The sequence below is a fragment of the Brachyistius frenatus genome, unplaced genomic scaffold (assembly GCF_029030835.1).
Source record: "Brachyistius frenatus isolate BFR_SWC_R1_liver_20210118 unplaced genomic scaffold, ASM2903083v1 Contig_73, whole genome shotgun sequence".
Taxonomy (NCBI): Eukaryota; Metazoa; Chordata; class Actinopteri; family Embiotocidae; genus Brachyistius; species Brachyistius frenatus.
In genome coordinates this window covers 112,666-140,608 of record NW_027210672.1, presented here as the reverse complement: position 1 = coordinate 140,608, position 27,943 = coordinate 112,666, and the positions used below count along the sequence as shown (strand labels likewise).

At 41.8% G+C, this 27,943-nt stretch overlaps 1 protein-coding gene across 1 annotated transcript in view; it reads right to left on the bottom strand.

Annotated features, from left to right (window-relative positions):
* Positions 1 to 6,618: 6,618 nt before the first annotated feature.
* The window catches only part of LOC138626370 (polycomb group RING finger protein 3), a 47,425-nt gene continuing 26,100 nt past the window's right edge, over positions 6,619 to 27,943 (bottom strand). The window contains exons 4-10 of the mRNA XM_069707965.1: positions 25,406 to 25,502; positions 22,155 to 22,210; positions 21,809 to 21,916; positions 15,286 to 15,374; positions 11,752 to 11,889; positions 9,454 to 9,534; positions 6,619 to 9,192 (exon numbers count right to left, since the gene is read on the bottom strand). Coding sequence (XP_069564066.1) covers positions 9,145 to 9,192; positions 9,454 to 9,534; positions 11,752 to 11,889; positions 15,286 to 15,374; positions 21,809 to 21,916; positions 22,155 to 22,210; positions 25,406 to 25,502 — 617 coding nt within the window. The 3' untranslated portion in view covers positions 6,619 to 9,144. The remainder of the gene's footprint in view (positions 9,193 to 9,453; positions 9,535 to 11,751; positions 11,890 to 15,285; positions 15,375 to 21,808; positions 21,917 to 22,154; positions 22,211 to 25,405; positions 25,503 to 27,943) is intronic.

Genomic DNA, 27,943 nt, shown 5'->3' with positions numbered 1-27,943 from the left:
GTCAATAATGTGGTTTTCCTCTCATCATTTCACACATCTGAGCTCTCCGCCCACAGACACGGACTGAAATAGCTGCCATCTAATGGTCCTGAGAAAACAAACAACTCGCTGCATCCTGTTGTCTTCTGAGAGTCATTTTCTCCTCACACTGACAACGGCGAACAACATCTCCACTCTCTATCTGCACCAAAGTCCGATTTATCATTTTCAAATGAAGAATCAATCGGTGGCTCTGTACAGAGGAATAAAAGCTGCGCATTCATGTTTTATGTCCGTCCATATAACCAAAAGGAAGTCTGCTCATACCGCTGCTAGTAAAACTGTAGTGCTTTCCAACCACATTCTGCACATAAAGATATTTAATGTAATTTTTAATAAATCCTACTGACTTTGGTGATCCTCTTTTTTATCTTTCGAGTCAAATCCCTCCAAATGTACTGCGTGAAATTTGGTGCAGACATTTGTTTTCATCTAGCACCATTCATTTTGGTGTAAGACTTACAACATTTCCATCACCAGTCCTGTCATTGTGGGTTGTTTTTTTTTTAGCAAACTGATGTTTTTGCCTTCAGCTGTGTTTTAATTACAATCTCAGAGCTCTGGAGGTTTTTTTTTCTATTCTGTAAACATTTTATTTGTTTCAGCGAGTAATGAAGCCGAGAAGCAACTTCCAGGAGCAACACTCTGCGGTGATAAGACTGCCAGTCAAAGCCAAATGAAAACACATTTGAATATTAATGAAGGTTTCGTGCGATAACCACAAAAAAAACACCATAAAGACTGGTTTATTTTTTTTGCTTGGTATAAATACAGCTCCTTCCTAAATCTAATTTGTATAAAAAAAAAAATTCACTTCGCTCTCATTTAGATGAAAACCAGCATATAGTCCCTGCACCGGCCAACAGCTGAATGCATGTGCAGCTGCAGTGGGAGCAGATGGGAACCTGAGGCCCTGCCACCGACCGCCTGACATTTAACATCTGCCACCGGGCTGTAAGGCAGCTGCTGGTGACAAATGGTCGTGTGATTGGTACGGGGTTGTTGTTTTTTTTTGTATTGTCTTGCATGGGAATAAACTCCAAATAACTTCCAACAAACCACTTGAATCCCGTCATTGAGATAGTGGCAATGATGATAGAAAGATGAAATCAAAGGACAAAAAAACAAAACTTTAAGAGGTTTTATGTAAAAGGAAAAGCAGAGGTTGGATAATAAGGGTTCTTTGGATCAGATAGAGGTTTTACCTCATTCTGGACCCCCCCCACCCCACCCCTTTCCCCAAGACCTCACGTCATACTGGAGCAGTTCTGTGACATCACAGCCTCAATTAAACACTGCAGGTGAAATATGGTGAATAAAAGCAATTTATATAAAATGCAGGATCAAAAAGCAACACGGTCCCAATACACTTTCCAATTACATGGACGGCACACATGGAAAGCCAATGAAATGATCTCATCCTAGTACACCAGCAGGGACTCTGCCACCTGGCCACTTAATCACTGTTGCATCAGCCGCTGGTGGATTACATACAAAGACCAAAATCCAGTTCAAGTGTCGAAGTAAAGGAGTTTTTTGATTCTCCCGTGTCTTCGGGATCCAACTTGATCTGCCAGTAACGCCGCCAAGGTCAAGGACGGAGAAAGCACGTTGCTCGAGTCGGGCTGGTGAGAGTCTCTTCAATCCCGGGCCACAAGAAAAGCATCTTTACTGCATTCAATATTCTGTAATCCATGAAGTATCTGCGGCTACCGTCCTTCTTGTTAGCTGAAGTCGCTCCTTCTTATTAGTTTTCTGGCCGTCCATTTAAAAATAATCCCGTCATTAATTAGAAAACAGGCCTCAAAAAGCTGTGTTTTGGCGGCGTGTCTGTTTGATTGACAGGCCTGTGGTGTAGTAAGGTTTCTGCTATCAGTGGGCGGAGCCTAGTGTCCTCCAAATATGGTCACTTAGTTCAGAAACTAATTGGTGACATCACTGTTGGTTTCCTCTTGGTCAGAGGGAAAAGAGATAGGTTGTATTATATATTTTTTCTATCTATTTAAATGTGGCTGTATTAAAAAAAAAAACAGCAACTTTAAAAAGACTACAATAGCTTATAGATTTTACTAAACTTAATGTCAATTCAATGTATACAAAAAAAATGTACAGTTAATAGATAAACAAGCACAGAACCAGCAGCACTTTTAAAGGCATTTATTGATGAAATACACACTTAGGTTTTTGACAAAAGCTTCTGTAGTTTTTGTACGTAAGAAATTCCAGCCCCATTCTAGACCCAAAACTCCTTAAATTAAATGTGGCAATGGAAACCATTTCATTACATGTGCAATAAATAACAATAATACAAAAAGGAGGCAAGGAAAAGGACACCTGAACAAGTGCCCTGTATTAACCTGAAAATAAAAAGTTGCAAAAATTTGTCACCCAAAAAAAAACCCAAAACAAAGAGGGGGGGAGGAGGAGGGTTGTGAAGGCAAAGAGACGAGATAAATAAAATCCAGTCGTTTGTATTTTGGGTGCATTAGTGTGTGTTCTGAGATTTCCTGGTCACCCTCAGGACCAGAAGGCATTTAGTGACCTGAGGAACTGACTGGAAACAAAAAACCCAAAAAAACACTTTAAAAAGAAAATGGAGCTTTATACTGAAACCTGGAACCATCTGAGAACCGTATATTGCACATTTTCCTTGCAAATACAATAACCACATTGCCAGATTCACACTTATTCACTTTTTTTTTTCTTTTTTTTTAACTTTTTTTTTTTTGCACTTAAAAAAAAACTGCAACCTATGTGTTTGTATACATAGACAGAGCATTGTGTACACAAACACATTTGGATTAATACAAAAAACAAAAACAAAGGAATTCAATTGCAAAGTCATAATTTAAGCCATTTCCTGCGAGTCCGTTAGATTTCACAAATAAAAGAGAATAAAAGAAAAAATTTTGATCCAAAAAAAAAAAAAAAAATAGGAGAGCAAATCTCTTGAATAGGTATCAACAAAGAAACTACTGCAGAAGTCACTTTCAGCGTGAATAAATAATATAAAACCGGATAGGTTGAGTCGGTGACGTTTGCTATGGCTCGTGGGGGCACGGCAATGTGAGATTTGGTGGCTGTTGACCAGTTGGGGAGTTTTGTTTACTGCGACCGCGTCTTTTGAAAATGATCCCGAAATGGGAGGGAAGAAGAAACGATCCATAATTCAACCAGCCGTTCGGTCTCCAGACTGCAGCGCCCACGGCGACGTGATTCAGTGTTCAGAGCGGGCGAGCTGCAGCTCCGGCCAAACGATCTTTATTTTGTTTTGTTTTTCCTTTTTCTGTTTAGGCCACGTTGCCATCTGAGCGACCCTCGAGGTCTCCCTCACGAAGCCCGGCTGTGAGATTACTGAGCTTTACAGAGAAGTCGGAAATGAGGGAGAAAAAGAGATGGAGGAAGAGAGAGAGAGAGCGAGGCCGGGAGCGGACGCTTCGTACGGCGGAGTCAACACGGAGGAGCCGGGGCGATTCTGCTGCCAACAAAGCCTGAAATGAAAACTTGAAATGAATATTTGCCTCCGAGAGCGAGCTTTCTGAGACTCCGCAACGCGGCCCAAATAAATCGTTGACTGGTTTTCGCGTCGCGGCGGAAGAGTGAACTCCGGAACCGACAGTCCACGAGAACCGATTCCAAATTTCAACGACGAGCTTCACTTGGATCGCGGCCGGAGATGACACACGGGCTGACGGGAGATCAAGGTCAAAGCGGAGAGAGGATGAAGCTCTGCCGGAGACCTTTTTCGGAGACACCCCCCACCCCCCCTTCCGCCCGCCCCTCCCTCCCTATCTGCAGCCAGGCAGAGTCGGGCCTCCCCGTAAGCCTCTTAACTGTCGGGTGGAGCGGCACTGATGTCTCAATGCCGGCCGCGGTAAAAAAAAGATGACCATCGATCCGTTCTAAAGAGGCGGAGGTGGAGAGAAGGTCGAATCTCCCACCAGCAAAACTTTGGGGAAACTAAAATCAGCTCGACTTTTAGATTCATGGACGTTCGAGTCGGAGCCAATTATCTGTCAGAGATTGAGGCAGACCTCAATCTGACTCCAACATCTCGCCAGAGGAGCCCCGTAATAAGTGTGAGTTTCTCTTTGAGGCGCGAAATTGCAGCTCGTACGCCCGATTTCGCACCACTTTTCTTGTATTTCTCCCAGCATCAAGCCCCCCCCCCCCGCCCCCACCCCCCTCCCCGTCACAGTCTACGACTTATTTAGAAAATTCCCTCTTCAGACCGGTAGGTAAACCGAAAACCCAACAAACCAATGGAAAAAAACAACCACAAAACCCTTTTTCTACACAGCGAGACAGCTGACAGAGACGACACGCGAGGACTCGAGCGGATACGGATGCAGCGCGAAGACGTGTGAAAGGAGGAAAACAAAAAACAAAAAGGCGACAGGAGGAGTCGGCGACGCCTCTCCGTCCGAATCCCTCCTGAAGAAGTCCGAAGTGTTGAAACGAGTCGTTAGCACCGTAGAAAGCACCGGCAGCAGAGACGACGTCCGAGCGTCGCCGTGGCGACGGCCCCGATCACAAGCTGCTTTGATCAATACTCCACAAAACGCACAAAGAAAGTTGTTGTTGTTGTTGTTGTTCAAACTGCGGCCGTTTGTCTTCAAATTCAAGCATTTTTGTAGATTTCCAACGCTGTCGACTTGTCTTGTGATTGAATTCTGATGGCGACACAAAAAGCTGCAAATCATCAAATCAATCAAAGCTGTGTGCTTGTTTTTGTCAAATTTGTACGGCGACGTATTAATGCCACGTCAACAAAAAAAAGAAAAGCGGATCAGCATCAGGTTATAAATGTGAGAAGTTTGTCACATTTTTCTTTGTTGTTACGACATACAAACATCACATAACGAGAAACTGCTCGTTAGAACTAAAAACGATTCAGGATGTTTACAACGGCAAACATGTCGTGCTGCAACGTGATAAATGATACGTTTCTCTTTAAAGTTTGATAACCGACATTGTCAGATGAAACGTTTAATAAGATTGGTATATTGTGAAAGCCGTGATTTGAAAATTAAATATGCACGATGAACAGAAACTGTCGTGATTTTATACAAAGAGGATTTAAAAAAAAGTGCATTTGTCGTTGATAAGTTGGAGACATAAATCACCTCCACTGGAGACAAACTTGTCACATTATAACATTAAAAGTTTCACGTAATGACGCGATAAGTTTATTGTAATAACGTGATACACTTGTATGTCATAACAGCTAGAAAATATCTTGCTGTAGCTTTAAAAAAAAAAAACTTTGAACAAAATGAAAAACACGTTGAAACCTGACACTGATCGTTCTTTCTTTTTGCTGACGTGGCATAAATTTGATTCGGTGAAATAGTTGTTGTTGTTGTTGTTGTTGTTGTCAGATTTGTTTTGTTTTTTTCGGAAATTCTTCCTGAACCTAAAATGTACCGACGGGCTTTTCCGACCTTCTTTCATGAATGTCGTCTTTTGTGTCAAAAGGAAACGGAAATGTGGGACTTTTAAAAACGGCACCGACGAAACCTTTCGCTTCAACGGCCGTCCTTCAACGGCACGGAGCAGGAACACGCCGACGTCCTGCTTCACAGAAACACGTGTTTGTGGTCGTAATTAGCACCTTGTTGGGATGTTTTACAGTAAAAGAGAAGTCGTCATAGACGGACTGAAGAGTTGCAGGAGAACCAGGAGGTGATTTGAGAAAAAAAAAAAAAAAAGGAGGAGGGAGGAGGGGGAGGGAGGAGGGAAGTGAAAATAACACGCCGGACGTCAAACAGCACCTTCACAACTTCGAACCAGCTCAACGCAACGTGGACCTCGTGTCTTTCAAAACTGGAGGAAGTGAACCCGACACCGGTCTGATTTCTACGGAGTTGAACGTACTGATGAAAACACCAAGTCTGCACTCACAAAGACAAACAATCGCACAAACACAATACTCTTCCATGAGCTGACAAGATGGTGAGGCTCATTGTTTTGTTTTGTTGTTGTTTTTTTTAAAGATTTTTAAGAGCAAATGTTTTAACCAATTACAAGTTCTGCACATTAAAAGTTTTGAGTTTCGAGGGTCCAATCAGAGCGGAAATAACAAAGGATTCAGAAAATAGGAAGAAAACCAAGAATAGGAGATTTTTGCTGCACATTTTTTTCCAGAATTTGATTTTCCACTAAACCTGCAAGCAGATACCCCACCTGTTGCCACTGAAGATTTAACAGATCATTCGTATCTTCACTTGTTTTTTTTTTTATAAATCTGTACTTTACGTGCCAAAAACGGCACCGAAAAACCCCCCCAAAAAACAAAACAATGAGCGCTTTACAAACGTCGCTGGATTTTTAAGGGCCTTTAAAAACATAGAAGAAGTGAACTGAAACATGCAGGAGTTTTGGTTGCGCTGGTTTTGTACAGACCTGTGGGCCATAATTAATTGAGTACACACGTCATAGGTCCTTATCAGGCAGAGTTCCTACACACCGGTGTTCAGGCTGAAACGATATTTGTCCAGAGGACCTGTAAGGATGCATAGGAACCCTGCACGTGAACATACAGACAAAAAAAAAGCTTGTTGTGGGCTGACACAATGCAAAAGGTAAATTGCCATTTAATTACTGATGAGACAAGTCAGTGAGGTAATTACTACTTGAGGTCTGACATGGCGTTCAGGGATCCAGTTGTGGTAACAATAAAGACAGTTCGGTTCAGGATTATTTCACGTCGACAGTTAAGACATTTTTGTTTTTTTTTGACAGAACATTGGGTTCGCTGTGTCACACAGTTAAAGAACAGCATGTTCCCGAGGAACAATCCTCCTCGAGGTTTAGAAACACACATTTAGAAGCACCAAAATGACTAAAACACTAGTCATTTATTTATTTTTTTATTCAGAATTTAATTATCAAAATGTTCAAAAAATCTCAGTCCCTGTGCGAAACCTGAATTTGCGAGTTATTTTTCAAAAAAGACTCGTAAAGTTTGTGTCTTGTGAAGTCGAACAGTATTGAACACTGGCTATTCTGCAAACCCCCCCCCCCCAAAAAAAAAAAAAACAAGTTTTATACTGACTTTTGTGACAAAACACAATATCCACTCAACTTTCAGAAATATCCTTTAAATGTTCAGCTTTTTGCATCTCCAGCTGGCAGTGAGAAGAAACTGAAAGACACCCCGGAAACACAACAATGTGACATCAGAAACCTGTTCATCAAACCGACCCACGTTTCAGCTATAAAGAGACAAACTTGGAGCTTAAATTTTGTTCCTAAATGATAAATGTCCACTCACTTCCTGTGTCCATGCTTAACTGAATTTGGGCGAGTAAGATAAGACCGTCATTGAGGCTGTTAAGACGAGTGAGACTGGCGTGTGTTTTTATACATCTACAAAACTCTCTTGCAATTCCAGCTTTGGTAGTTTTGCAGTAAAAAAAATTCAACAAATGAAGCCGAAGAGTGAAAAAAAAAAAAAAAAAAAAAACACGCCTGGAAAACATCTGCCGCTAGCAGCTCAAACCGAAAGCTGTAAACATGTGGGTGTATCAGCGTTCGCCTGCTGAGAGACTGCACGAACACAAGGACGGATATTAAGGACTGCATGGTGTGGAAAAAATTAAGGTTTTTAAAAAAAAAAAATCTATAAAAAAAAACCCAAAACAATGAACATTTTCTCTGCCCAAACATGACATTGTTATGTTTTTGCAGGCATTTACGGACATGAGTGGGTTTTTTTTAAATTTTGTGTAGCATTATTGTTAAGTTAAAATTAGTTTATTATATTGTTGTTTTAAAAAAAAAAAAAAAAAAAAAAAAAAGCACTAGCTGGACTCCGTAGAAGGCAGGTGAGATGAGGAGCATGAGGCCGGGGGACAGTTTCTGAAGCTTTTCTCTTTATCTGCCCTAAAGTCGATCAGAGCAATGTAACATATCTGGACCCCACATATACATAAATGGAAGAGGATTTGATATAGCTGTTTTATGTCTTTCTCAGACAACATAAAGATGCTTTTATATATTTTGATACTGATAGCGAGTCTGTCTTTAAAAAAAAAAAATCCTAATTTATCACCCTGGGACTCTTATCGCCCGACATATAGATAGCACTTCTGGGATCCACTCTTCTTCTTCTTCTTTTTCTTTTTTCTTTTTTTTTTTTTTAACAGTCTAAAGTCTCTCTTCAATCTCTCTCTCTTTCTCTGTAATGACATTTTATGTACAATATTGGTATATAGAACATAAATTACTACACAAAAAAAACAAAAAAATTAGCCTATTCACAATTGACAATCATCAAGAATCCAATAGCAAATTAGACAAAGCCAACGAAATGAAATTCAAAAACAAAAACAAATTCAGAGACAATTTACTTGATAAACAGCTTGATGCCTGTTATATAACTTTTTCCATATACTTTCTGTGCTCCCAAGATGTGTCGAGTGTGTAATGAAACGGGGGGAAAGAAAGAAAGGAGAAAAAAAAAAAAGCTTTTTTTTTTTTTTTCTATAAAAAAATCCCACTTCTCCTCTCAGTCATTGTCTCCAGAGGATGAAGTCTGCATGAAGCTCAAAAAAGACGGTCACATGATTCCCGACATCTTGTTCGCGTGTAAACAGAGCACCAGTAGTGTCTTGGTTCCATGTGTCTCTTCTGTACAAAAGTATAAATATATGCTTTCTCTCCATTTGATTTTTTTTTTTTGATTTTTTTTGTTGTTGTTGTTGTTGTTTTTCTTTTTGTTCACATATGTAGGATGTAGCAGACCAAAAAAAAAAAGGTTGTTTTTAGTTTTTTTTTTCTTTTTTTTTTGTTAAAAACACACCAGTGTTGCAGTTTCTGTGCTGGAGGCTGCCAGTTTGTGTGGTATTTGTAACCCCTCCCCTTCCTCCCCCTCTTTTTTTTGTTTTTAGTTGTTTTTTTTTCTGTCAGATCCCGATTTGCTGGCTTGTGTTGACTTTTTAACCGTAGTCGGGTGTTTTGCTTGGTGTTGGTTGATCGTCTTTGCATAAATTAAAAAAGGTTTTCGGCACAGTCCGCGGCCACTGGGCCAACACAAGAAACTAAGAAAAAAAAAAAAAAAAAAAAAAAAGAAAGGAAAAACAACCGTTGTGTCCGTTGTAGCTACAGCAGGTCCATCTTGGGTCTGTAATGGAGCAGGAGGGGCGATTTCTAGAAGGAACAACAACAACAAAAATCAATAAACAAATCAGCACAAGGAGGATTTTTTTTTTGCAATAAGCTTATTAACTGTGAAACTATCAACTCTGAAAGTTTGGCCTCCTAATACGAGGGATAAAATGGTACGGCAGTGATTTAACAGAACATCTAATAAAACCAATGAAGCTGAGATGGCTTCACACTGCGACATAACAATTATTTTACACACACACACACACACAATAAAAAGGAATATTCGTCTCGTCGATCCACCTTAAATCTCCATCTTGTCACGACAACAAATTTCAACGTGTGGTCCTTCCCCAAGATTTCCTCGTTGCATAAAATGTCCAGCTGTGGGAGAGAAACAGGAAAAATGACATCACTTTAAAAAATTAATAAATAAATAAAAATGTCCGAGCAGGAATTGAAACGCAGCGTCGTGGCTGCAGCTCTCTCTCTCTCTTCTTTGCTGCTTGCGATGAGGGAGCAGAACTTGCGCCGCCCACACTCGGGCCCTCTGCTCTCATGTTTTCACTCTGTTGTAACACCACTGCTGCCGGGGGACGTTTTTGATCGTGACACCGAGCGGCCGCCGGCTCCCGAAGCACCGAATACTGAAGTGCAGTCGTGAACACGAGGCCGGCGCCCCGAATCTGCTCAAGTCAACATTTATATTCTGCTGAGCGCATCTGCCAATCAATACTGAGAGACAGAGGGAGGGAGGGAGAGAAGGCTGGGGAGGAACACGGCCACAGCGCCACCTGCTGGCCGTCAGTGGAAGGACGCGCTGAGACTTTTAACAGCAGAGGAAAACTGTCCACGTCTGAGATCAGGAAGATATCAAAAGTTATTCAGTGGAAACGTGTGTTGAAAAGGGATTTTGAGTCCAAATAAAAATAAATAAGACGCCTTAGATGTCCTTGAAGTTGACAAGAAAGTCACGCAGCTTTCAGAAAATTCAAGTTTTCTTTTAAAAAAACCAACAACCTGTTTTGATAATCAAATAATGATGCTAGTAGAGATTTCCTTTGTTTTTCTTTGTCGTCTGAAATCGTTACAAGAAGATTTTTTTTTTTTTTGCCTTCTGGTCGCACAAAACAAACCATTCAGAGAAACTGAAAAGGACTGTTTTCCAGTATCTTCCTGCAACCAAGCAATTAGTTGAGAACAATCTTCAGACCAACCTACAGTGAAAATGATCAGCAGCTGCAGCCCCCGACCTCGGCAGCATATTTTAATTAGAATATGGTATAAAGGTATTATTTTCCTCCCACCATGTAACTGAGGCTTAAGAGGATTTTTTTTTTTTTTTACAAGAGGAAAAAAAACTTTCTGCTGCACAACATTGTGGATATTTTTCTTACTTTTCTCTAAAAGGACTTCGTAAAATTAAATCAACCCAAGAAGGAAAAATCAATTTAGGATCCTTCAGTTTGTAGATAAATTCAAACTCGGTTTTTTTTTTCCATATATTGGAGATAAGCAACACATGAAGAGTCATAAGAAACCAACAGGTTGGAAACTGCTGCTCTAAACTGTGTCAAACTTCTAGATCTTGAAATAGTCTTATTTATATATTTAATTGCATCTTCTACACTTGACATTTTCCTTTAAGAATATTAATGTTAAAAGAGTTTGTTCTCCTCTCTTTTGGGCATTTCTTTTACCTTTTGATTTATTAATGGAAAACACTTCCCGCTCAGACGTTTTAGCTGCGTGACACAAACGCGAGCGGCGAGTAAACGCCGCTCTGTTCTGTGACAAAGCGCCGCGTCGTGAAAGTCTCTTCGGCTTGAAAGCGCCATCGTTTCAAACAACATCTTTTGATCGTTGGCTAGATGGGACAACAATGGCTGGCGGGGAGAGCGTCCGCCTCGCCAAAAGTTGTGTTACGGAGGCCGACGATATGATGGAGCCTTCCCACTCATCTCCATGACAGCCAGTTTAAAAAAAAAAAAAAAAAAAAAAACGACGAGAAAAGCGAATGTGCTGATTATTCACCGCAATTACAAAAAAAATCCATCTGTCAGATTACCACCCACTCCCCCCCCCGGCTGCTCCGAGCGGGGCGGGAAACACAATAAATAGAAAAATTAGATATCATAAGGGCTCGCTTCCTGCTAAATATAACGAACACAATGTGTGAGCAGCGCAGGAACGGATAATAAACTGACCTTTTTTTTTTATGTAATTTAAAAAAAAAAAACTTCCTAAAACACGAAGGCCCACGCTGCCCAGCTGGTCCTCCAACAAGTTATTCAAAACAAAACAAAAAAAACCGCCAAGACTTAAAAGATTTGTTCCAAATTTGCTACAAATCCAGTTTTGGACATAAACGGTTGTTTTATTTTAAGCTCGGGAATTAATATGACAAAACGATAATCCACAAATCTTACTTGTTTAATCACAAACTGGATTTAAATTAACCGTTGACTTGGAAGCAAAACTATTTCAGCCCATCAAGTCACTGTTCAGGTCACTTTTAACGGTTTCTGAGGTCCGGACCGGCTCTCGGGGCTGAAACGGGACTTTCTCGGCGGCGGCTCTGAAAACGTTTGTCGCCTGTACCTCATTAAACGATGTCAGGTTCAACTTCTTTGCGATGAACTTCTTGAGGTGCAGGACTGTGGCTTGTGCTGAGCAGCGGATCCACTTGCGCTTCAGACCCCGAAGCTTGCTGCTGTTACACTCCAAGCAGATGCTGACCTGTTGAAGGGACACAAACAGAAGAAGGTGGTGGTGATGATGATGATGATGATGATGATTAAAATGTCCGAAAATGGGTTTCCCAAAGCGGCGGGATGAAAAAGACCACGCTGAACTCAGTTTGAGTCTTTGAAGTCATCATTTTGTTGAAGCCTTTCAGGTACAAGAAAAGGGCAAATTTGATCTTACCACTTGTTGATGAACAGAAATGGGATAAAAACCACTCGGGGCAATTTGGAAAACACCTGAAATAACACGATAAAACAAAAGACTACGTGGGATATTTACATAAACGGCAACTAAAACTTAAAACATGCGAACAAAATCCCAAGAAATCTAATGACTCTTCCCAAAAAGTGCCCAAATGTCTTGAATTTACCTGCTTGGAAAAATGTTTTTCAAAATCCGCTGATATTCCTCGACCACTGGGATCTCCGGCTGTCTTAGTTTCATGCAACATTATCGATGAAATGACTTCATATCTTCCCCCTCTGAGCGCTTTAAGCCTGTCGAAACTTACAGGTGGGAAAAACAGCTGGAGCCGTTTGGAAATCAGTTCCTGAGCCCAAACCCGAAACGCAAATGTTTTTAGCCATAAAACCGCTCGAACTTGTTTCACCTAATTTATCATGGGGGGAAAAAAACAAAACGGTTTAATTGAGCCTGACGCCGGTGCTGCTGTCCACCTGCATATCTCTCCGAACCAGCGGCCGTTTGCTTGTTGGCTCCTTCCGAGTGGGCGAGCGTCTCCGGCGTCGGATCGTGCACTTGTTTTTATTTTCCCCCCCTGCGGTGACACGGTCGGTGGTTTTTGGCAGTCGGGCGGTTGCAGAAGTCAGAATGCGTTACTGCCACCGGGCCTCTACTTCTGCATTTCAAAAGCCAGGAGAGGAGGAGGCGGGACGGGCGCTTTGTGTTTCCTTCATTTGCGGGTGTCCTCCCGTCTCTTTTCATCTCTCTCCTCCTGAGACGGGAAGAGCTAACATTACCCCGCTTTCTGTTTAAACTTGGAAATCATCTCGAATAAACACGTGGCGGCGCCGCGGCGCGCAGCCGGCTGCCTTCAAATAAAGGCGAAGACCAAACAAACCGCAATATGTCTGCTTTCCTGGCGAGGGAGGGCTCGTAATGTGAAATCAAAACAAAAAAATAAATAAATAAATAAAAGCCCCGTTAGTGTGCCTGGACTCCAGCCCGCGAGGCGCTTTCATTACATGAAAGCTGCATTAGTGACGTGTCGGCGCGAGCCGAAGGAGTCCTCGCTCAGATAAACACAAGACGAGGTGACGCAACGGGGAGGCACATCAAGAAGACATCAGACGTGCCGTCGTGCGGAGAAAGCTTTCCTCCGTGTTGCAGCTCCATTACGGAGTCCTGAACGCTGACGCAACGTCGAGTTTGAACTCTTTTGTGGGAGTTTGGAGTTTTTGAAAAGTCAAAACTTGGAGAATTTAATTATTAATTCAGAGCAAGAGCTGCGGCTAAAAGAAAAAAAATACAAATATACTCACAAAAGTGGAGCTACGTCCAGTAGCTACTATTTATTTACTTAGTTCCTGTACACCCGTAACGCATATCCATCTTTTGCACATTTGACTTCTTTCCCAGAAGTTGCATCATCTCGTTTTGCATTTTCAACTCATCACGAGCGTTTCTTGAGAATATCAGATACAACTTTGGCAAGAAAACATTAAAATGTGGATAAATCATGAAATCATTGGCTTTAAAAACGTCAAAGTCTCCCTGAAGACGACTGATGTACGAGGTCGTGTGAACTGACATCACCTCCGCCAATCTCATTTTTACGCACAATTACAGTTTAACTCGATTTCACAACTGTGATTTTTGCCAAATTTGTTTGTTTAGTTACAGTTTACGCTCTCGTCGTAAAGTACTTTTTTATTTGCTGTAGTTTCTCTATTTTTATAACAAATATTTGCTTGTTTTTAAAACCGTTTCATTCTTTGCGAAGCACTTTGTGACATTTGCTCTGTTTAAGCTGCAACACTGAACAAAACTTCGCCGACTTCCTCCCGTCTCCCTTTCTGATCTAAACGCTCCGTCTCATCACGCCTCATCTCGTCCCATCTTCTCTCCATCACCGTCACATTTTCCTTTCAGCCCGTCTTTCTGATGAGCCCTCACCTCTTCAATCACCTCACACGACGCTTCCCTCCAACATTGTAAAAAAAAAAATAATAAAAACCCCCAGAGAATCACATTCTGCAATTTTATGATTACCTCAAAACACCCTGCAGGGCGGCTTCTTATCACCAGCAGCCATTTTATCCATCATCTTGTATTCCTGCGTTCTCCCTCCTCCTCCTCCTCCTCCTCCTCTTCCTCCTCCACCTCTCTCTCTGTGACATTTGACATCGCTGCATTCATCACACACACTGCACCGTATTAGCTATTCCGCGTGCATTCAGCAAAGCCTCTGAATATCCAAAGGTCGAGATCTTCACCCTCGACGGAGGCAGCCTGAGTATTTTTTATTTTTATTTATTTATTTTTTAAATCTGGATTTCTTTTTCTGGAAGAAAAAAAAAACCCCAGTAAAAATGGCTTTTTATTTTCCATCAAGATGCAGAAAAAGGTGCTTTCTGCTCCTGATAGTCCAGCGACAGTAATCCGCCCTCCCCCTGCATTATTGATATGATTTTCCATGGCTTACAGAACGAGCCAGAATACAAATAACACGAAAGAAAAGTCCATTTCCATTTTAAACGCCTTCGTCGTGGATAGCGGTGGTGTGGCTGCTGCGCTTGTCTCGACAAATCAAAAAGGCCCGAAGACAAAAGAGCCCCCGTAATTGTAAAACAGCCCGGTAAACCACAAGGGAGGGGGGGGGGCACTTTTGTAAAGGCAATAATTGATGTTTGGGCCTTTTTAAAGGCAATTGCAGCAACAATTATCACAAACGGTATTTTTTTTGTTTTTAATTCCTTTGTGCTTCTGTTCCTGACAGAACGCTTTGTAACCCGTAATTATTTTACTCCGGTTCGCCTTTAATCTCTGCTAACAGACAAACCCATTATCACGGCCTCCTGAATTTCCTTTGTAAGTTTAAAAAAAAAAAAAAAACTGAATTACATTACAAAAAAAAACCACATACTGTATTCCCACTGTCCAACCATGTCGACAAGTTCTTAGATATCCGACCTGTCGCCGTACCAATAAAATGAAGGTGCATCTAAAAAAAGGTTCCTGCTGGTCTGAATCATCCACAAAAAATGAGGTTTGAGTTAAATCACAGTCGACAGCGAAGTCTGAGGATTAAGGTTGTGCTGCAAAGCAGGCAGATATCTCAAATTTGACTCAGTAAAAGTGATGATATCCCCTGTAAGAGGCCCCGAGAGGAAAGAGGAAGCTGTCCATCAGCGGGTGAAGGCTTACCTGCTCGTCGCTACGGTGATAGTCGTTGTCCTCCTCCGGTTTCTCCTCTCCCGCCTCCTTATTGGCCGTGTCCTCTGATTTGGCGTCGCCTGTTTTCGGGAAACCAAAAGAGAGAGAAACGGTTATAATCAACAAATGTAAAGCCAATAAAAAAAAAAAAATTTTTAAAAAGTGTGCAGTTCGTGGCCGTTGATGGAATCTGTTCTCGCTGCAGTCAAACCAGCTTCTCTCATCGCGCTCGCTAATTTAGGTCGAGAGGTTTTGAGCGTAATTGACGTCCACGGTGGTCCAGTTGACATCGGAGTTGTCGGGAAACGTGTTTTTTTTTTTTCTCTCTGCAGTATTTAAACAGCTCTGTGCCCACCGGAGCATCGAAACACCTCCCGCAGAGGTCCATTCACGAGGCAATTACATGTCTCGGGGTGGCATCCTTCACGTGGCTTATTAACGCAGGTAAACTTCTCATGTGATATGTAAATGAATATACGAGAGTTGCTCCACTAAACTTGGCTTTAGAATCTAAACTTATCCACTGAAGTGAAGCCACATATCTTTCCACTGTCCGCCTCAGCCCCTCGTCTGGACTGCATCCAGTTCTTCTTCTACTATTTCTTCCAGCTCTGGACAAGTCTTAAGTTTGACATGTCGTGATGTCTTTGTTGACTTTGTAGATCTGTGCACATAAACACACCCCAAAAACTTTTACAAAAAAAAAGTGAAACAGGAGCTCCGAAGTTGCCCCGGACGGCCGCACTTATATATTTCTCTGTGGATTTTCTTGTTGGCTGCGATATTGTAGCAGTATTGAATTTTTTTGGGGGGATATGAAACTCGGTTATCAAAGTCCAAATTGTGTTGCTGTGACACAAATTGCCGCTCAGATGGGTATTGCTTTTCTGTATCCTTTAAAAACAAAGAACAGGTTTAGTGTGCTGTAATAACTCGGTGTGTGTGTGTGTGTGTGTGTGTGTGTGTGTGTGTGTGTGTGTGTGTGTGTGTGTGTGTGTGTGTGGACAGTTTACTCAGACTGTAGATGCGATTGCGTTCACCCCTCCGAGACCGTTTCCCGTCAGGGCTAACTATCGCCAATCCCACCAGAGCAGCGCCGAGTGTCTCGGCGGTGATTGTCTCCGGAGTCGACCTCCCTGATTGCTCGTCGAGAGCGGCTCGCTCGTGTTGTTGTGTCTCACCTTCACACAACCCGCGAGCTTCACGCCGACCATCAACAGGCACGAAGTCCTGGCTCGCGTTAGGAGGGATTCACAGACCCAGCGGTGTGTCTCTTACGAAGGTTTCTTTTTGACTCAATCAGGCATGGATAGAAAAATCATCCGAGAAGTTTATGAATTATGGGATCTTTCGCAGGCAATCGACTGCCAAAGGCGTGAACGATGACATTTTACAGCGAGGATACTGTACCCGGTGTTGGTGTGTGGGAGTTTATACAGACTCCTCGTGGCCTCGTGTTCCTACATTTTCTTGTGCGCTCAGGAAAGCAGGTCATTTAGAGAAATGAGTCTGTTGTGTGCTGCTGGAAGACGAGTTGCTGTTTAGCTGGTGTCAAGTAGCGCTTGGAAGAAAAGCTCGTAGTGCGTGCACTTAGAAAAGCAAAGTGTCGGTCAGAGTGAAGGTACTTCCAGATCAAAAATGGTTTAATGACGTTCAAAAGAGAATCAAAAGTCACGAGACGCATCGTCAACCTACAGCGCAACATATTTCATTTTGTCCCCAGTACAAATATTTGTCCTCGTCCTTTCCTCTCACCCCAAATTCACTACCATTTCCCATCATGCTTTAGTTATTCCTCTGTAACGTTTTGAGGATAAAGCAGCCGAATGAAATGGGTTGAAATTATATTTACTTCAGTTAAAAAGTGCCATTTTGGAACATTTCAATAAAGACATAATGATGCATAAGATGGGCTCTGACTCAAAACCAGAAGTGCACAAGATGGGAACTTGATGTGTTTACTCATCACAGTCAAATGTTTGGCTACAACTCCTGCAAATACCTCACCTAGTTGTAAATGGACAAGCCCAACACACGTCCTGACAGTGGAGGCACAAAGAGTCCTGCAGACTTTCAGGGTTGCACACGTGACTTTTCAAAAAGCAAACTGGAATCTCTTAAACTCGCATCGAAATGTCTGTAGAAACTACAATCAATTAATACAACATGGGTTATTCTACTTCCTGCTACTTCCTTCACAGCTACGATGGAGGAACGGAGAGACGTGGAAGTACTCGATTAAGTTATCTCGTTCAGTTTTGGTTTTTTTTGCAAAATATTTCAGAGCCAGACGCTCAAGGATGAAATTACAAAGTAGGCAAAACGTGCGACTGCCCTCGGTTTCCCCGGAAACCTCGTAACGAGCCGGTGTGATCTGGTTAATTGTTAATTTCTCAGGGAGTCGAAGCCTTCCGGGAGCTTATGGATTAAGGCGACGACCATGAACCAGCAAAGCCTCCTGGTTCAGGTTCCAGCGGGGAACTCGCTCGCATGTTCCCCTCCTCGTTTTTTTTTTCCTCACGTCACTACGGTTTACAAAAAAAACAAAAAAAGACACAATGCTGGAAAATATCGTTTTATAAATCAATCGTTTCGAGCATCGGCAGATGTATTTTTACTGGTTCGAGAGAAAGTTTGAGGTTTTCTGGGAAAATGAACCTTTTTTAATTGAGTGTGAAGCAGCTGAGGTCTGGCGGGGGGGAAACATTAACCGAGCGCCGTCTTATCACCTGGAAAACCGCCTGAACTGAAAACAACAAGAACAGCTGGTTCTGACTGACTTAAACTACAAGGTCACGTTTATTATCATGTCAAAGAAGAAAAATATGTAGTGAAGGGTTCAACAGTCTTAGCCAGTAATTTTAGGGACTTTTTTTTTTCATTTTTAAAGTAAAGAACCCGAGAGATTTCAATCTAAATCCTTTCATAAGATTCGGTTCAAATTATTCAGTTTGGGAAGAGCAGAGTCACGACATAAAACTCGGGAATCTTTCAAGACCTCTTCATAAATTCTGCAGGGTTTCATCAGTGCAGTGATCAAAGAGGTTATCTGTCATTGTTTAAATGCCGCTACTTTGATCCATGTGACAAAAAAAACAACCAAAGAAATGCAGGGATGTCTGAGGCCAGTTTTGAGGCTGACCAACAACAGACTAACTGTCAACTTCTGCAGCGTTTCAAAGCAGCTTTCTTAAAAAAAAAAAAAACACACAGAACTTATCAGCGCAGTCAAAATCTATCCAAAGAGATAGGCAGAAAAAAAAAAGCTTCAAATGTTCAAAAAAATCTAAAACAAAAACATCCTCAGAGATTTATCTGCAGTGAAATCGTCTGCAACCGCATTTGATTTTCTACAGCTTTTTTTTTTCCTCTTATGTGTGAAAAGTCGGAAGCCATTTCGATCACTTCTCCAGTCTACAGACATCATATTGTTTTGTGTTTTAACACGTTGAGTGGAAATGATGGCGAAGTGCAAGCCAGGAGTTCCTTTGTCTGTCCGAACGCTCCTTAAAATGTGTTTTGTGAGCTTCGGCTGAAACACGACTCGGAGCAGGCGAGGCTCAGGAAGCCGGAGAGCGGTTTCACTTTCATTTGAGCCTTAATTACCAAAATCAGAGCAGGAGGGGGTGGGGGGGGGGGTTAAGCGAGCGATTAGGCCTGCCAGCACGACAGCCCTCTGGGCACTCATTCACACCAAACCTCGGAAGAACAGAGCTGGTTTGGAGAAAATAAAAAACGGGGACCAGAGACTCATTGTGATTGGCTAAATGGCCTTCATCTGAACTGGTTAACGGCTTTTACTCATGGTCGTGTTTCTAATGTCACTCATTAGGGATCAGGCGCTTCATTCTTTATATAGTACGGTCAGAAGACACTCACACTGCTGAGGTGGAGGGCACGTTTTAACTGTTTGTGTTCACACCTGAATATTAAATCGTTTCAGTTGAACGAGGTCTGAACGTGTTTCACAGCCTGAAGCCTCAACGTCCTCTACCGCGGCGCTGCTTGGGTGCAGAGCTAACAGGATCCGACCGCTCATTGTCTCCTCCATTAAACAGATTAGCTGAGTTCGTGTGTGGTCGGGCTGCTAACTCGAGAGAAAACTCCAAAGGTTTCCCTCTCCCTCGGTGCTTTTGGAGCTCCTAACTGAATCTCAGTGTTTGTAGTTTAGTTCAACTTCTCCACTCCTGTTTGTACTTTTAAACTCAAGCGGCAACCAGCAGCGACGTCACCCGTCGGTTTTGTGAACGGCCGTTATGAAGCCTCGAGTTCGGATTTTGGACGTCGCCATCTTTGCTAGTTCGGAGCGGTTTGGAGCAGGAAGTGACCATATTTGGGTGAGCTGGGGGGAGGAGCCAGCTGGTGGATCTGACTCTATCTGATTGGAAACCCGAGGATACTACGTCCCGCCCACCGATTACTGCAACCTGACTGCACCTCAGGCCTGTCAATCAAACAGACACGCCCCCAAAAACAGGTCTTCTTGAATCTTCTTTTCTAATGAATGAGGGATTATTTTCAGATGGACCTCCAGAAAACTAATAAGAAGGAGTGACTTTAGCTAACAACACCGAGATAACTGATGGACACATTTTATTCACTTTGGATTTGATGAGAGAAGTTGAATGGGAGTCTATGGAGCCGGAGGCTTTTTGGAGCCGACCTCTAGTGGCACTCGCTGGTATTGCAGCTTGAAGGCACCTCGGCATCGCCCTAATTTTTTCCGCCCACTTTTATATACAGTGTATGTTTTAAACATCAACTACAGCTGCTTATGACTCAGCTCGAAGACCCCATATTAAAAAATGCTATTCTTGTTTGTATAACTTTGTGTGACAATTATCACACATTTCCTTGTTCTTTCATTCATTCATGCATTCATTCATTCATTAGGTGGTTACAGCTCTGACATATGACACAGCTACCACACAGCAACCGCGAGAAGATTCAGCTTTCACTTTTCTCCCCCGTGTTTCTGACGCAGATGGAGGCTGTCGAAAGCCGAAGACAATTACAATTCGATTTCATTCATACGGCGGGGTCGAGACCTTTACGGTATTTTAGAGAGAAACCCAAACAATTCACACATGAGCGAGCATTCGACTCAACGGTGGGATGGAGAAAGACTCTTGACAGAACCCGACTCAAAGGTCGGCGGCCATCTGACTCCACCGGTCGGGGTGAGGAGAGAGAGAGGAAAAAAAACAATAACAACAACAGCAGCAGGTTGAGTGACTCGGTGAACATCCAAACTGCACAACACCTCCTGCTCGCCGCCATCACTGCTTTCTATCCCGGTGAGTAAACGGGACGGAGACGCAGCGTCGGCAATAATTCGAGCGCAATATGGCCTCGTCCATTATGATACATCTGTCTGACATCGTGGTGATATCCAACCGGATAATAAATCAAAACATACGCTGCGGATATCGACCCCTTTAACACTGGCATCAATTATATATCAAGCGATTTTTTTTTTTTTATTTTTTTTGAAGAGGCCGCAGTAAATTCAATACAAACTGGAAAAAAAAAAACATCAATCAGTGATGAAACTGAGCTTTGAACTGTGTGTTTTTTACTTTTCTCTTCAGTCCTCCATTCATTACTGTACAAATGTGTTGTTGTTTTTTCTGCTGTTTGAAGGACCTTCAGCATATTTTATCCCATAACAAAGCTACGCCAACAGCTCCTATGATGCCGTATCACCATGTTATGCCAAACAATGGAAAACGACGGCGGGGTCATTAAGCGGTTTCACACAAAAAGCGACCGCGTCGCTGTCCTGCCAATTGATGACGTCAAAGCACACTTCAGTGTGATACTGCGAATATACACCAAGTTACCAACTAAATAAGATGTGAAGTCAAAATGTGTTCATATTGTGGCGCAATTCGCTCTCAAAATATACAACTCTTTGTGAGTGCGATTCTCCGTTTCCGTGGCGACACACGGGGCATGACTAACAACCGGTAAACAATCACGTCACGTCAGTAGACTCTGATGCGGAGATGCCCAAATTCCTTCCAAACCCAACAGGCGAACAGTCCTCCAGAAGTAAAATCCAAAAGTCAACATTTATTGAATACAAAAAAAAAAAATAAAATGATGTAATCATTTCCTAAATGTTTTTATCTAAAGAAATATTCTGCTTCGGTGACGGTGAACGACGTTTTCTGGTGATGAGCACGGTGTGGCGTCATGCTGATTTTGACCGCGTTCCTAATTGTGCAGTTGACCAATCGGATTTCTTGGTCGGAACTACTTCGACCAATCAGAGGGGACGAGATCAGAGATCGGAGATATCCAACCACAAACCAGAATTCATCCTCCACTGGTGACGTGAGGAGCGAACCGAAGAGGAAAATCCTTTCTGTGTTTATGGAAGCAGCAGCGGGGTGTGTGTGTGTGTGTGTGTGTGTGTGTGTGTGTGTGTGTGTGTGTGTGTGTGTGTGTGTGTGTGTGTGTGTGTGTGTGTGTGTGTGTGTGTGTGTGGGAGGAGGGTTGTTGATCGTACCATTGCGCTGATCTAGATGAGTCTTCATGTTGCAAAGCTCTCCTTTAATGTCTCCGGGAACCTCCATCCCCAACTTCTGATAGAACTCCCTCTGCTTCTTTATCTCCGCTGCACAACACGGAAAGAAACAACAACAATAATAACAACGTGATTATGTGTGTGTTTCATTGAGGCCTCAGAAGAAAATATTTCTAAAATATATGCATTTTTCAGTAATGCCAAGTCAATCTGTCAACACATGCAGATAAATGATAAAAAAATTTTTTTTTAAAAAGCCTTCAAGTAACTACAGATTAAAGCTTGTTGAAAGGTTGCATCACAATGAAATACAATAGATGACACTCACCCTCTTGAAGTCCCGGTACCAACTTGTAGACAATGTCTTGCATTGTTCTGTCATGGCTACAAAAGACAAACAAGACAAATGATTAGTTACATTATTATAATAGAGATATTTAACAATGAGTCAACAGCGTCGAAATTTTACACCCACAGATGGAAAAACAATGTTCGAGATGCACGTGGCATCGTTTCATATCGAATTGTTTTTCATAAAAGACTGCAGCGGTTTCCAACCTGAGGGTCTAGACCCCAGAAAGGGGTCACAACGTTAGTCTGACGGGTTTCCGAGATGATTAACATCGTTATAAGAGAGGAAAAACACATTGCTGCTTTTTTGTGTGTGTGTGTGTTTATTTTTTCTGAGTTTCCTCTAATCTTTTGCTTTTCTTCTCGTAAATGATTGTTCCTATTCACCCTCAACACGCAGCCGAAAATGTCAATTCTGGCCAAATCAGTCTGTGAGAAGCTTGTTTTAAAAAATAAAAAAAAAAAGAAGCTGAAAATCTCAAGATGACATTCATGAAGAAATTTCGATTACAAGAAGGAAAAATGAACATCCAGTTGATCTGTGAGAGACTGGTGTGCAGCATACGCTCTGTCAGCCCGTGTTAAACAGCCTCTCCTTGTGCCGGTGACACGGAGGGCGCTCAGGTCTGCCATCACCGCGACACTGCGTTTTGACACGCCGCCCCGACGGCCGGCTGACGGACGCGACATGTTGAAGTGTTATGAAGGACAACTTTTTATTTATCTTTTTTAAACGTGGCACATTTTTTTTCCTGCTGTCCTCCGAGGAGTCGTTTTTTTGTACCTCGGGGCGGGGGGGGGCTAAAATGAGCCTCCTGCTACCGAGGCTCGCTCTGTAAAGCAGCAAAACACTGACCCCTACTGGACAGAGATGGGAGTACACCCTTACAACTAATTGTTGAAACACAAGTGTCAAATAATGTCACACAAGTTTCCTTTCTGCTCTGTATAGCAGTATTATCTATTTTGTCTTTACAGTGTTTTCCTGATTCAAGTCTCTATTGAAGTTATTTTGAAAAAAACTTGAAACTTGATTAAAGAAATGAAAAAAATGCAACATCAAACGCACTCGGATCTGAAAAATCAAGAAGATATTTTTGCGTATTCATTTAGCAGCACTGCACAAATTAGCACAAATATTTTCACAGATAAAGATGTAAAGGATTATTTCATAAAATATTCACAATTTACTTTGTCTCAAGACGATTTCCATCTGCAGTCTCGGATGGTTCCGAGATTAATTTTGAAATAAATGTATAATTTCAATGTGAAATATTTTATATCCTTTCACCTCTATGTGACCCTAAAGACCCAAAAAAAGCACAACAACCAAAGAGGGGAAGATCACAATTTGATTCTTACTCCTGTCCTGTACACTATAACAAGAACACAAAACTTTTTCAATTGTAAAGACTCGCAAGCTCAGGAATGTTTGAAATAATGATGTTTGATTATTTAGAGTTTAGTAAAGACAGACATTCACTGGCTTCATAAAGTTGGAAAACAAAACAGGAAAAACCACCAAATCAAAATCAACAAAATCAAAACAACACAAAACTACGAGCGGATTTAAATTTCCAGTAACCCTCCTTATGTGGGTCATTGATGCATTTTGAGTCATAATAAGTATAATTGTTTGACAGTTTAACTGTTTTAACCAGAATAATTTCACTTATTAATGTTAATACGAAGGATTAGGACCCTTGAGAAAAGCCACACTTGGCAGAACGAGCGGCAGGATTTGTTGTGGCTCAGCTAATTCTCCCTGAGGAGACATCCGAGTGTGATTTTTAACTTCAATCTCAAACATCAACTTTGATCAATCTTCCCGCCGAGCAGACGGCGTCCGTCTCTCATCTGTGGGGCGTTTTTGCCTTCAAATCGCTCGGGATGTTTCCCGTCAATTCCAATTTCCTGCAAACAATGAGGCAAAAAAACACGGAGAAAAAAACAACCAGCTGCACGAAGAGCTAATGTGTTTGAAATGGAGCATTTCCTGTAAAACAACAAGTCTGCAGAGGGCGCAGTTTAGACGCTAATGACTAAATTGCGGCTTCACATTAAGTTTGTGTGTCACATTAATCACAGATTAATGCACGAGCGCTCGGAGGGGCAACGACGACAACGCGATCCCTCACCGAGGAACACTTTAACCGGGCAGGAAGAAGACGTCAACAAATGTGACTTCTTCACTTCAACGTGAAGAAAACGTTCTTCAGTATGTTCATGTCTGTCTACTGGAAACTTTTATTTTTCATTAATCACGTGAGTCAGACGATGTTTCAGGAGATCGATGCTAAATCAGAGGAGAGACATGAATCTCAGATATACATTATTGTTCATTTACACCCACAACAACAACCCGCCGATAGCTGTAACCTGACTGCACCATAGGCCTGTCAATCAAACAGACACGCCCCCCCCCTAAAAATACGTGTTTGTGAGGCTTATTTTCTAATGAATGAGGGATTATTTTCAGATGGACCTCCAGAAAACTAATAAGAAGGAGTGACTTTAGCTAAAAACACCGAAATAACTTGTGCAAAAAATGTATGGACATTGTATTTGATCAGAGAAGTTGAATGGGAGCCTATGGAGCCGTAGCCTTTTTGGACACGCCCTCTAGTGGCACTCGGTGGTATTGCAACTTAAGTGCCTTAAGCTTTTCAGACCCAAAAACTACGTCCACTTTCATAGACATTCAATGGTTAATGCAGGCTGGAAACGGACTCCAGTTATTATTCCAGCCACAGATTACAGAGAAAACTCATCAGCAGAATAACAATAATTCATGTTTAGTTATAAAAAAAAAAAATCTGCCCTCTCTGCCCTCCGTGAGACAAACCATTTAAAGCTCTAATCGCACTTTGGATTGTATTGGAAAAACACCACATGTAATTTATTGCACTGCCTGTCTGGATGTATTCCCTCATCCAGGAAACGGCGCTGTGAATGAGCTCGTGTTACAAGTGCTGTTGTGTGAAGCACTTTATCCATTAAAAAGAACACAGGCCACCGTCAGCAGGTCAGGGCCTCTCGTTTCCTGCAGAGGAGTTGACATCAGATGGAAGAAGACCAGCCTTGGAAGTTTATTGTTTAGTGTGTGTGTGTGTGTGTGTGTGTGTGTGTGTGTGTGTGTGTGTGTGTGTGTGTGTGTGTGTGTGTGTGTGTGTGTGTGTGTGTGTGTGTGTGTGTGTGTGTGTGGCTCTGCGGCGGTTCCTCACTCACCCGATATACTGCAGTGGATGGCTCTGATGAATAACAATCCTACACGTGGGACACGTGTTGTTTTCCTCCAGATACTTCACTAGGCAGCTTCTGCAGACTGGAGACACACACGCAATAATAATAATTATTATTATTATTATTCAATAATAATAATAATAACTTTATCACTACAGCAGCTTTCATGCAAGAAATGCAGCTCAAAGTGCTTTATAGCAAGAAAATAACACGCAGTGATTCACATGAAAACAGATATGAAGGAACATAAAATTTTAAAAGATATATGTATATAAACAGATCAATATTAAACACAATATCGACATCTCCTCTCATTTTCAGTTGCAAACTCATCTAATTGCAAGAAAGTGACCTAAAGTTTCCCAGGTCAGATTATCAAAGTGATGTTTGGGCAAACAGCTGATAAGGAACAGGGGAGTTGAAGCTCAGAAATGCTGGAACATTTGAGATAATTAAGAAAATGTCTTCGATACCAACTCTGTCCACCAGAGGGCACTAAGAGGTATATTTTTTAACATTGTAAAATGGCTTCATTTATCTTGGTGACAGTTTTTTAACACCCAAACTTAAAGGAAGCCTCGTTAAAAATGTTCACATGATGTGTCTGTGCCTGAATTTTTAAATTGCAATAAAGTCCAACACTGGTTCATGTTGTAGGAGTTGAATCTTCTTCTACAGCTGCACTCACTGATAAATAATCAAAGCATCAGCTAAATTTCAAACTGCAAAATGTTTCTTTTAGCATTTCTTCAGTCAGAAACATTTCCAGTTATTCCTCGATGTTGCTTATTCATGCCAAGATTTAATCTATTTGTTGTAAATAGGAGCAACACACCACGATGAATGCTCTTATTAAAAATGTTTATCTGTTGATTAATCAAAAGTCAAGGCTTTAAATTGTCAGAAAAAAAAATAGTAAAAACATTCTTTAAATTGTCAGGGTTTTTTTCTGATCAGAAAAAAAACAAAACAGAAAAAAGCATCAGATGCCCACATTTGAGAAGTTCAAACAAGCAAATGTCAGAAATGTTCATCCAAGTTGTTGCTGATTGTTTCAGTAATACACACAACACGGTGAAAGAAGCAGGCTGGTAAAAAAAAAAAAAAAAGAAGAAGATTCATACTGACTTCTGATGAGTATACTGATCCCTTAAATGATGCTCATAATTTAATTCATTGATCTTGCACTGATCTGCTGCACAATATTTGCTGCGCCTGATTCTCCACCTGACGTGTTTCTCTAGTTGAAGCTCAGACTGTCAGAACAGCTGCAATGGTGACGTGATGTGAATCTGTCTTTGTCCCGCCTCTCTCTGCCGGCGGAGGCCCGAGTCTCACCGTGAGAGGCCGAATCAAAGCGTCACGTCTGGACCTCCTGATGTCTGAACTGGGCAGAAAAAAAAAAAAAAAAAAAAAGCTCCCGTCTGTGGTGGAAGAGCTCCCTCTGGTGGGCAGACGGGGTACTGAGATACGTATGGCTTCATTAAGTTTTCTCAGCTCGGGCTCTAATCTTTGAGGTATTTAGTTCAAAGATTTGGACCACTTCATGCTGCACACATTATCAGGGAGAAGAGGTAGCTGTTTGACTTCCAGCGTCTAAAAAGAAGAAGTCATGTTGTCGACTTCAGGTGCTCCGAATCAGGCGTTTCTGGCTTTAAATGAACAGAACGTTTTAAAACCAGAGAGCCTCCGACTGCTCTACGCACCAGTTGGATGAAATTATTCTCACCAGGCTAAATGCTAAATGTTCTGTACCAAGAATAAACATGTGGAGTTTGATTGAGAGCCACCCTCCGGCTCCAAAAGACCCCTTTTGGTTAATCTGCAGAAAATTACAATTCCACAATAGCAACCTTAAAAATACCGACACGGTGTCGCCGGGTTGTGCCCTCTCACGACTCGCACGGGTTAAAGGACACTTCAGGTTGCCAGGTGGAGGCCTCGTCAACTCAGTGACCCCCCCCCCACCCACCCACCCACCCCTTGCAGGGATTTACAAAAGAGTCCGATTCAAGGTCGAGCTGTTTTCTTTTCACCACAACAGGCAGAAAAAATGCAAACAAAGAAACTAAAACAACTCTTCCTTCAACCTAAAGATTTAGAAAAAAAAAAAAGTCTGTACAGTTTTAAAACGATGCAGCCAAACAGCTCCGTTCACCTTAAATAACCTGCATGCGTGAGGTGTTGCTGCCCTCCTCTGATCGGCCGGTTCGTTCCTGGGTTCAAGACTCCTGTCTTTATGTGTATGCTGCGTTGTGTGTGTGTATGAATGTTAATAAAGTGAGACGCTGTGCAGGATTCTTTTTTTTTTTTTTACCATTTCTAACATTTATAAAAAGCAATACAAAATAAAAAACACCTTGTTTACTTTTGAGCTTGATATTGTGGGGTTTTGAACGCCACGTGTTGATGTTGTGTTGTTTGTCTTTGTAGCTGAAGTGTAACTTCTGACGGAGCAGCTCTGGACCGACTTCAGTTACTTCGTTCATTAATCAAAATCCACAATCAAACTGGCTCCTGATT